The sequence below is a fragment of the Melanotaenia boesemani genome, chromosome 22, assembly GCF_017639745.1.
Source record: "Melanotaenia boesemani isolate fMelBoe1 chromosome 22, fMelBoe1.pri, whole genome shotgun sequence".
Lineage (NCBI taxonomy): Eukaryota > Metazoa > Chordata > Actinopteri > Atheriniformes > Melanotaeniidae > Melanotaenia > Melanotaenia boesemani.
The window spans coordinates 28038231-28049695 of record NC_055703.1 but is presented as its reverse complement, the minus strand read 5'-3'; the positions used below and the strand labels follow the sequence as shown (position 1 = coordinate 28049695).

The following is an 11465-nucleotide window of genomic DNA, read 5'->3' as shown; positions in this document are numbered from 1 at the left end:
TAATAAAGACATATTTTGTGCTAATTTTATACCCATTAGCTGTTTTATTTAATAAAACAAATTGCTTCAAATCTCTTTAACAGTTTATTTTACATTTCTGACTTGAAAACAAAATTTACTTGAAGCATAAAAATGAATAATCATTGCCAGCAACAAATTCATCAGGCGAACACACTGTTGGACACTTCAGAGGACATATCAGTCATTATTTGTACAGTACATCACCATGCAGAGGACATTTCTCAGGTCTACGCATATTCTCATTGGTGTGAGTGAAGCAAGCCGGGGTCTGCTGGAGGACAAGGTTCGGCTTTGCTGCAGTTTGAGCCAAACTAAGAACATTCCTGCTTGTATCACAGGACAATTTAAACCTGCAAGTCACTGATTTACCTGTGCAAGTTGTTCAGTAACCAGACAAGATGAAAACAGACAAAGTCATTACATACAGGCAGCATCATCATCTCTACCTAAAAGCCCTTTAAGATGGTGAATCTGAGCCGTCGCTCCCTGTGTGGATTTAACAGGTGATCAAGGTTCGTTTACTGATCAGGCCAAAGGAGGATGTTCACTGATTAACAAGAGACTTAACCCTTTAATGCCGTATGAATTACAATGAAATGAATATGAATTATATGTTTCTGAGACTTTTTGCATGACTTGTTTGTAAAAACTTTGCTAAAAATCATGTTGAACACGTTCTTCTGCCCCCTGGTGGACACTTTCTGCACTACTATATATGTATATTTATATCTTTTTAAACTGTGACATAATAAACGGTAAATATACAAAAATAACTTGTTAAGGACAAATAAGGATATCAGATGAAAAAATAAATCGAAATTTCTCTAAATTTTTTCCTGGGTCGGCCTTTAAAGTGTTAAACACCAGAAATAAAAGAATGATCTAGAATGTCTTGGCATCTCACACACTGGGCGACCGTGGCGATCAGATTATTGATTAGGGTGTAATCAAGGTGTGTCTTAGCTTCCCTGCTGGGAGAATGTTTGGTTGGAGGATGGGGGTGAATACATCGTTGGTGCTGGGGCCTCTTGTCCAGCGGAGCGCTGACTGTTGGTCTCTAAACCAGATCAGTGCCTCTGTGGAGGAAATCCTGAGGAGCAGAAGCCTCATCGCCACGTCTCAGCGCCGGCCGGTCGCATGCTGCATCCATCTGTGGGCCTGCGGTGGAAACAGAAATGTGGAGGTCACTTTATAAAAGCAGCTGGACCATTTCAAGCTGGCTGGACACTGGATAAACGTCTGCATGATGTTCAGTGTTCTGCTTCGTCTCTGCAGCCCATCCGTTACATGCAGGCCACGGACTGTGTGTGTGTGTGTGTGTGTGTGTGTGTTAAAATATTACCTAAAAAGCATCTCTATTCAGATAACCACGATGTGGTAAAAGAAAGAATTAATGAAGAATACTGAGATGAAATCAGCCTGAATTTCCACTCCGTGATTTCAGCAGATCCGGTTCAGATCAGGGACCTGATCTTCAGGGACCCTGGTCTTCAGGGACCTGGTCTTCAGGGCCTAATCTGGGCTGCAGGATGAATTTGGCGAACTTGGAAATGACAGAAAACATTTCCTGTGTGAGAGCATGAAAGCTGGCGGGTTAGCCGGCCACGCGTAGGACTAACAGCTGATAAATGATGTCACAGCGGTCGCACGGCGGAAGCTCGGCAGTCGAAACATGTCGCGGTACAACTGTCAGGGTTGGGGGGGAGGAAGTTTTAATGGAGGAACACTTAGAGAACTGGCCTGGAGGAAACAGAGACGGAAGCAGGACGGATGATCTGACACGGGTGCATGACAGCAACCACCTAGAGATGCAGGGGGAGGGCGTTCACCTGAGAACCAGGTGAGCTATGATGCAACACACCAGGGAGGGAAGTACAGAGTTAAACAGGAAGCCAGACGATGAACCCTCAGGACAGTAAGACCAGAACCTGAACCACAACTTCCACCTTAAAGTTCAAAACATTAAAAAGTCACATTCAGAGCTCAAAGTCTGGTTTTCTAGATGCATGAAGATCGTAATACTTCAACAGTAAATAAACTAAAATCTATCCATCCATCCATCCATCCATCCATTCTCTTCCGCTTATCCGGAGTCGGGTCGCGGGGGCAGCTGCCTAAGCAGGGAAACCCAGACTTCCCTCTCCCCGGCCACATTCACCAGCTCATCCGAAGGGATCCCGAGGCGTTCCCAGGCCAGCCGAGAGATGTAGTCTGTCCAGCGTGTCCTGGGTCTGCCCCGGGGCCTCCTTCCGGTGGGACGTGCCCGGAACACCTCACCAGGGAGGCGTCCAGGAGGCATCCTAACCAGATGCCCGAGCCACCTCATCTGGCTCCTCTCGATGTGGAGGAGAAGCGGCTCTACTCTGAGCCCCTCCCGGATCACCGAGCTTCTCACCCTATCTCTAAGGGAGAGCCCGGCCACCCTGCGGAGGAAACTCATTTCGGCCGCTTGTATTCGAGATCTCGTTCTTTCGGTCATTACCCACAGCTCATGACCATAGGTGCATTGTGAGCTGGGCGGCTGCCAGAGGCGGGGACCCTGGCGGTCTGATCCTCGGCTGCAAAAGCTAGCTCTAGGGACGTGGAATGTCACCTCTCTGGCGGGTAAGGAGCCTGAGCTGGTGCGCGAGGTTGAGCGGTTCCGGCTAGATATAGTTGGACTCACCTCGACGCATAGCTTGGGCTCTGGAACCACTGCCCTCGAGAGGGGCTGGACCCTCTTCCATTCTGGAGTTGCTCCCGGTGAGAGGCGCCGAGCAGGTGCTGTTTTACACCCGAAGTTAATACATTTATTTATGTATGTGTATATACATATATATATATATGTATATGTACACAACGCTTTGACTGTAAAGTTTGTGTCCAGCTCATTTAATGGAGTAAATCTACTTCACCCTCAAAATAACTCAGCACACAGCCATTAATGTCTAAAGCGCTGGCAACAAAAGTGAGTACACCCCTAAGTTAAAAGGTCCAAACTGGACCCAATTAGCCATCTACCCCCCCGGTGTCATGTGACTTGTTAGTGTTCTCAGGTGTCACTGGGGAGCAGGTGTGTTACATTTAGTGGCATCTCTCAGACTTCCTCATACTGGCCACTGGAAGTTCAACATGGCCACTCATGGCAAAGAAGATCTGAACCGAGTCGTTGCTCTGCTTAAAGATGGGCTGGCTGTAAGAAGACTGCAGCACCCTAAAACTGAGCTGCAGCACGGAGGCCATGACCGTTGGGAGGTTCAACAGGTCAGGCTCCACTCAGAACCGGCCTCGCCGTGGCAGACCGAAGACACGAGTCCACGTGCTCAGCGTCACATCCAGAGGTGCTTTTGGAAAACAGACGTGTGCACTGCCTCAGTACCTGGAATACGAACATCGATGCAGTTAAAAGTTTCATAAACACAGCCTCCATTGTTTATGAAATGTGTCGGCAGGCATGAACTCAGCGTCTGGGAATGAGCAGCATGGGTTAATGTGATGGCTGCCACACACACACACACACACACACTGAAGCCACTTGAGATGAACAGCATTTATTTTGGTGCTTGTCCCAAACGCTGGCGCTGGCGAGCAGCAGGATGCAGTTAAGCAGTGAAAATCAGCTCAGCTGCTTCATGCAGCAGACGTGCAAAACCATGACATCCCAACTTCCCCTGCACACGACCCACGGAGCCCAGAAGCACAAGCTGGACGTGCTGGTGGCAAATCTGTGGAAACTGTGAGAAAGCCCTACAGGTCAAGATTCAACAGCACCCTCTGCTGGCGAGAAGAAGAATGCTGTCTGCACAAGTTGGGGCATGACTGACCGCATTCAGTCCCAGAAATCAAGCAGATTTGGCCGTTGCTATGGCAACCCGTTATCCCCTCAGCTCTTGAGCTCCATTTTCACGGCCTGGCCTTCACCAGACTCTAACCTGGTCACCATGGAAACGCCCAGAACCGCCTTCACACCTGGCTTCGTACCTTTTGAAACAGGGATGCGTGTGGACGCGCTCCGAGCTGCCTGCACCTCTGAGCTGAGCTGGAAAGAGGAGAAGGAGGTTTAACATCTGCTGCTTTCATGTCACATCTGATTTAAACCGAGCCAGAAGTTTCCAGGAAACGTGGTTCTGGTCGGGATCTGAGGGAAAGGGTTCAATTTATCTCCTGTGTTAAAACTAAAAGCTGAGAGTTTTATGAGCCATGGTGGAGATTATTCATGAAATGAGACGGGAAGGTGAAAACGAGATGCTGGGAACTATCCTGGAAGCTCCCGGTCAGCTTCTGGAGGGTAAATATTCCTTAGAGAGCTTCATGAAATCTCTGGTCCCTGAGCTGGAACAGATCTTCCCGAAGTCCTGGAAAAGGTTCCTGCAGCTTGTGGATCTTCCTCTTGTAGGTTTTCCATCGGAGGAACCAAACTATTCCAGGTAGACTGATTAAGCTCAGCAACCAGAACGAGCTTCCAGGACGTTTTCCATCTTCAGCATTTTAATGGTTTTATACACGACTTGAAGCTTCTGTTTTCATTTCGTTAACCTGTTGGGACATGACAAATAAATGTGGATTCTACTCGGCCTCCTTCCAGCTTCCTGCACCGCTGGAAAGAGTGTGGAGATGGGAATGATGGAAAGCCGTCGCCGTGGAGTTTAGCTGTGAAGCCACACGGCTCCACGGTCCAGCCGCGGCTTCTTAACACGTCTTTCATCCATAAAACGTCTTTTAGGAGAACAGTGGAATTTTAAGGGTTATTTTTGTGTTTTCTTGGGGAAAAGCTCCTTCCTCTTTCTTTGTCTCTAAGTCAGTCTCACAGCTTTCGTCATTCCTGCAGACGTGCAGGTGGAAGTATGTTTTCAAACGCAGACATTTTATAAAACTTTATTTTAATTTTATTTACTAATATGAATGTATTTGTTCTTATATTATTTCAGTTATTATTCATTTTTATGTATTTCTACTAACTAATTTATGTATTATTGGTATTTAATTTTTCCGTATTGATGTATTGTGTTTTGCTGTAAATGAATTCAGACGTGAAGGAGTTAACGTGATGACTACAGGATATAAATCAGGATATAAATGTGCATCCTCTCACTCAAACCTGCACACAGGTCATTTTCTAAATGTGCTTCTTTAGTTTCTCACTGATGTGACTTTCAAACACCAGTTTACTCAAGTCTTCTATCAATCCTTTCATGTCCAGCCAAGTTCAGCCCAGACTCAACCTGTAGTCACCGAAGCCCTGCTTACTGGGGATGTACTGGGGTTGTACTGGGGAGATACTGGGGATGTACTGGGGAGATACTGGGGATGTACTGGGGATGTACTGGGGAGATACTGGGGATGTACTGGGGAGGTACTGGGGATGTACTGGGGATGTACTGGGGAGATACTGGGGATGTACTGGGGAGGTACTGGGGATGTACTGGGGATGTACTGGGGAGATACTGGGGATGTACTGGGGAGATACTGGGGATGTACTGGGGATGTACTGGGGAGATACTGGGGATGTACTGGGGAGGTACTGGGGATGTACTGGGGATGTACTGGGGAGATACTGGGGATGTACTGGGGAGGTACTGGGGATGTACTGGGGATGTACTGGGGAGATACTGGGGATGTACTGGGGAGATACTGGGGATGTACTGGGGAGATACTGGGGATGTACTGGGGAGGTACTGGGGATGTACTGGGGTTGTACTGGGGATGTACTGGGGAGATACTGGGGAGGTACTGGGGAGGTACTGGGGGAGGTACTGGGGATGTACTGGGGTTGTACTGGGGATGTACTGGGGATGTACTGGGGAGGTACTGGGGTTGTACTGGGGAGATACTGGGGATGTACTGGGGAGATACTGGGGATGTACTGGGGATGTACTGGGGAGATACTGGGGATGTACTGGGGAGGTACTGGGGATGTACTGGGGATGTACTGGGGAGATACTGGGGATGTACTGGGGAGGTACTAGGGATGTACTGGGGATGTACTGGGGAGATACTGGGGATGTACTGGGGAGGTACTGGGGACGTACTGGGGATGTACTGGGGAGATACTGGGGATGTACTGGGGAGGTACTGGGGATGTACTGGGGAGGTACTGGGGATGTACTGGGGAGATACTGGGGATGTACTGGGGAGGTACTGGGGATGTACTGGGGAGATACTGGGGAGGTACTGGGGAGGTACTGGGGGAGGTACTGGGGATGTACTGGGGTTGTACTGGGGATGTACTGGGGAGGTACTGGGGTTGTACTGGGGAGATACTGGGGAGATACTGTGCTTGTACTGAGGAGGTACTGGGGTTGTACTGGGGAGGTACTGGGGAGGTACTGGGGATGTACTGGGGAGGTACTGGGGTTGTACTGGGGAGGTACTGGGGTTGTACTGGGGAGGTACTGGGGATGTACTGGGGAGGTACTGGGAATGTACTGGGGATGTACTGGGGAGGTACTGGGGTTGTACTGGGGATGTACTGGGGAGATACTGGGGATGTACTGGGGAGGTACTGGGGGAGGTACTGGGGATGTACTGGGGTTGTACTGGGGATGTACTGGGGAGATACTGGGGATGTACTGGGGATGTACTGGGGATGTACTGGGGAGGTACTGGGGTTGTACTGGGGAGATACTGGGGAGGTACTGTGCTTGTACTGAGGAGGTACTGGGGTTGTACTGGGGATGTACTGGGGAGATACTGGGGAGGTACTGGGGTTGTACTGGGGAGGTACTGGGGTTGTACTGGGGAGGTACTGGGGATGTACTGGGGAGGTACTGGGGTTGTACTGGGGAGGTACTGTGGATGTACTGGGGAGGTTCTGGGGATGTACTGGGGTTGTACTGGGGATGTACTGGGGTGGTACTGGGGAGATACTGGGGATGTACTGGGGAGGTACTGGGGTTGTACTGGGGAGATACTGGGGAGGTACTGTGCTTGTACTGAGGAGGTACTGGGGTTGTACTGGGGATGTACTGGGGAGATACTGGGGTGGTACTGGGGAGATACTGGGGATGTACTGGGGAGGTACTGGGGTTGTACTGGGGAGATACTGGGGAGGTACTGTGCTTGTACTGAGGAGGTACTGGGGTTGTACTGGGGATGTACTGGGGAGATACTGGGGAGGTACTGGGGTTGTACTGGGGAGGTACTGGGGTTGTACTGGGGAGGTACTGGGGATGTACTGGGGAGGTACTGGGGTTGTACTGGGGAGGTACTGGGGTTGTACTGGGGATGTACTGGGAGATACTGGGGTTGTACTGGGGAGGTACTGGGGATGTACTGGGGAGGTACTGGGGATGTACTGGGGAGGTACTGGGGGAGGTACTGGGGATGTACTGGGGTTGTAGTGGGGTTGTACTGGGGATGTACTGGGGTTACTGTGGCATGGCCCAGCAACCTTATCTGTTCTCTGTACAGGACCTACAGAGGCCCCTGTAACGGGTGGCAGGTCACTCCAGTGTTAGTTCAGACATTTTAAAGGTGTCATTTAATACCTGGAGAGAGTGCTATCTACGAGGCTCACGTCACCTGAATTCAGTTTGTAACATTTCAGAAGCAGCTGCAACATAAAGACCAGAAATAATTCTTTGGACACTTTGGGACATTAAGGACAGATTTGAGAGAAAACGTGAGGACAGTGAACTCACCACAGACGGCGTTGGTCTGGAGGCTGCAGAGGAGACGGGTGTGATCGTTATGCTGCTGGTCATTTTGCTCTGAGCCGACCTCGCCACGGAGTGTTGCCATGGTGACCGTGGTACGGGTCCAGGCGGTGTGTCTTTGTTTTCTGAGCTCAGCCCGGCGGGTCGGAGCGTCAGCACAGAGCTGCTGCAGACATCCGACGGCCTCTTCAGCTGCGGACCCAGGTGGATGTGGATCTTGTTGTCCTCTGTTGTGATGATGTTGCTGTTGTATTTCCTGACGGTTGCAGGCTCAGGCTGCTTCTCCGGGGTCATCTTGATGACGGTGCATCCCGCAGGGATGTCGTGAGGGTCGGATGCAGCGCATGCATCTGCTACCGGTGTGGTGCTGACGGTGATGATGGACACCGGGGACTGAAGGCTGCCAGGGCTGCTTTTCTTCTTCTCTGGACTCTTTGCTCTTGAGATGGTTGTTATTGTGACTGGAGACTTGGCTCGATCTTGACCTCCCGTCACGTCACACACTTTGGTCTTTGAGGTCACGGTTGTGGGTTTGGGGACGATGGTGATGCGAGGTTTCTGAAGGCCCAGAGTTGGTATTATGGTGGTAGTGGAGAAGAAGTCCTCGGCACGTGGACTGGTGATCTCCAGAGTGGCTGTACTGTTCTGGTGATCCGGCATCACACGGATGTGCAGGGGCTGGCCTGGCTTCTGGGACATGGTCATTGCAGGTGGATGGAGCGAGGACATTCCATTGGTCCTCTCAAAGCTGGTCTGGGTCAGCGTGACGGCCTCTTTCTTCTTCATCCAGGGTATGGAAGATTCTCTCATCCCAAGTTCTGCAGATGCTGGTGGGTATCGTTCAAGAACTGCAGGCTTCTTGAGACCATGCTGCCTGAGGTTGTTCATCAAGTGGTTCTCCTCCAGAAATGACTTGCGGATGAAGACCGCTGCAGTCTCGTCCTCAGCAGGCTCAGTGGTCAGCAGATCTGTCTGGACTGCTGTGGAGGTAACTGGGACGTCCACCATCCTCCTACCGTTCATACTGGGTCTCAGTGCACGGCTGTAGCGCTTTGTGGCTTCCAGCTCCTTGGTGAGGGTCTCCACTTCTTGACCCATGCTCTTCTTTTTCTCCTCCTCCTCCATGAACCTCTGCTGCAGGACAGAAAAATCCACCTTCAGCTGGGAGAGCTGGTCCTCCTTGTTCATGAGCTCGTGGATTTTCTCCTTCAGGGCATGGACATCTCCCTGCAGCTCTCTGGTTTTGGCCTCCTCCATCTTGCAGCGAAGTCTCAGCTCAGCCTCCGGACTCATGACCTCGCCTTTCTCGATGGCTTTGTTCCTGGCAACCTGACTTTTCATGTCTTCCACCAGCTTAGCGAGAACGTCTGCTCTGTCCTGCTCTGTTCTGAATTTCTTCTCCAACAGGTCGTACTCGTCTTCGGTTTTCATTAAATCTCCCTCCACTATCTCAAGTTTCTTCAGCCTGCTTTTAAGTCTTTCAACTTCCACTGTGAGCTCTTTAACTTTGTTGTCTTCATCGGGATTTCTGTCCTCGCTGGCCCACTTTCTCTGCGTTTCTCTTTCCATCTCCTCTAGTCTATCCACTCTTATTTTCATCCCGGTTAGCTTGTTTTTCAGGTCCTGACACTTCTCCTCTTCACTTACAAGTTTATTTTTTAACTCCTCTCTTTCTCTGCTGAGGGCCGTTACTGTGATCTCCATCTCTGATTTGAATTTCAGGAGTTTTTTGCTCTCCTCGATCAACTTCTCTGTAACTTCTGTAACTTTGCCCTGCTCCGCTATCAACATCTCACTCAGATCATGACTTTTCTGCTTCTCCTGCTTCAGTCTTTCTGCTAAGTTCTTCCTGTCATCTGCCAGGATCACGGTGAACGACTTCAGCTTCATGAGATCGTCTTTGACGAGCATTTCTGCCTTTTCCAGCTTTGACTCTGAGGTCTCCAGTTCCTTCAGCTGAGTTTTCACCCTCTCCAGCTCAGCAGCTGCATCTTTCACAGCTTTTCTCTCTTTTTCCAGGTTTGCATGAAGCTGCGAGCACTCGGTTTTGCTCTTGTTGAAGACTCCCTCCAGCTTCTCCAGCTCAGTCATCCTCTTCTGGAGTTTGTCCACCTCCAGCTTCAACTCTTTGCCGTGGTCCTCCTCCTCCTGCAGCCTCTTCCTCAGCTCTCTGCACTGAGTCTCTGTTTTTGTGATCTCCTCATCCTTCCCCTCCATCTCCAGCACTTTCTTCCGCAGATTCTCCAGCTCAGCCACAAGAGAAGAATTCCCACATTCTCCTTTGTTGATCTTCTCCCTCAGCTCCTGCAGATCTTCATCTGATCTCTGCAGCGCCTTGTTGCTGTCCTCCAGCTCTTCCATCTTGTGCACCAGCCCAGCCATCTTCAGCTTCAGCTGCTGGCTTTGGGATTCTTGGTGAGCCAGCTTGGACGTCATGTCATCCTGCTTCTGTGTGAACTTTGCTTGCTGATCTTCCAGCTCGGCCTCCAGCTTCAGGACCTTCTGGCCGTTTTCTTTGGCGGCATAACTTGCAGCTGTCAGTCGCTGCTCTTTTTCCTGCAGCTTCTGAGTGAGATCTTGGATTTTCTGGCTCTGCTGGTCAATCTGCTCAATGTGCAGCTGCCGCTCGTCTACCAACATCAGCGTGAAGGACTTGAGCTTAACCAGCTCAGCTCTGACATTCTCCAGCCTCCTGCTGTGATCCTTGTCCTTACGAGCCTGGTAGGCCTTCTCCTGCTCCAACAATGTTTTGAGTCTGGGAAACAGAGACGATGGAGGATGTGAGCAAACGTTAACAAGAGAGACAGCAAAGATTAACACTTTAAAATGTTTAGAAATGCACATTTAAGCTCAATAAACCTGCTCAGTTAGGAGGAAACATGGTAAACAACTAATATCTTCATCAGCCTCTGCACCGGGGCCTGGGGTATATGAAAACGTGTCAGTACATTAGTTTTCCAGTCTGATACCTGAAAAAGGTCAAACAGCACAAATAGCACATATGATGGACATCTTAAAACATCTATAAAGTTCCTGCAGACCCACATCTTGGAGGACCTGTCCTGGACCAGTAACACCGCCAGCCTGGTCCATAAAGCTCACCATCTTCTTCCTGAGGACACCGAAGAAGAACCACCTGTTCAGCCACCCTGGTGAGCTTTTACTGTGTGATGGAGAGCATCCTGTTCCAGCCTGGTATGGAAGCTGCTCCATCACAGGGCGCTGCAGCGAGTGGTGAAATCTGCCCAACGCACTGTAGGAACTCCGCTTCCAACCAGTAAGGACATCACACATTCATATGGAGTCAGACCAATCAGGAGGCAACGTGTGGTTCAGTGTCTTGCCCAAGGACACTTCAGCATGTAGTCTGGGGAAGCCTGGAATCCTGGGTTAGATGCTAAACAGCATGTCATTGCCCTGCACTGCTACAGGTGTAAGGATGATAAAGCTAAATCCAATCAAATCTAAAAAAAACTGCTTAGGTTCACCATTTTAGCATCTACTTTTGCATGCTACTAATCCAATATTATTTAAATAATTCCTAGATGAATTGGACTAATATGAGTATAGGATATGACTTTGTCCTGTGGGTTAATATCCTTCTCAAATGTGGTGTCTGCTGTAAGTAATGTGGGTTTTATTTGGCAGCAATACAGATGTAAACGTCCTCTGAAACAGTAGCATATATCTACATTCTCACGTCTCACACAACCAGCCCTTGTAGAAAATAAACTATTTATTTTGGCTACATCATTTTGGTTAGGAGGCAGAAAAGAAAGTTAAAGAACCATAGAAAAATGAAAATCAACA

General features: G+C 49.5%; 1 protein-coding gene across 2 annotated transcripts in view; it reads right to left on the bottom strand.

Annotated features, from left to right (window-relative positions):
• Nucleotides 1–71: 71 nt before the first annotated feature.
• LOC121634091 (filamin-A-interacting protein 1) overlaps nucleotides 72–11465 on the bottom strand; it is a 45051-nt gene continuing 33657 nt past the window's right edge. Inside the window, exons 5-7 of one of the 2 annotated variants that reach the window (XM_041976529.1) lie at nucleotides 7641–10410; nucleotides 3982–4039; nucleotides 72–1179 (exon numbers count right to left, since the gene is read on the bottom strand). In XM_041976529.1, the coding sequence (XP_041832463.1) occupies nucleotides 1079–1179; nucleotides 3982–4039; nucleotides 7641–10410 (2929 nt within the window). In that variant the 3' untranslated portion in view covers nucleotides 72–1078. The remainder of the gene's footprint in view (nucleotides 1180–3981; nucleotides 4040–7640; nucleotides 10411–11465) is intronic. The other variant, XM_041976530.1, reaches the window with a different exon arrangement.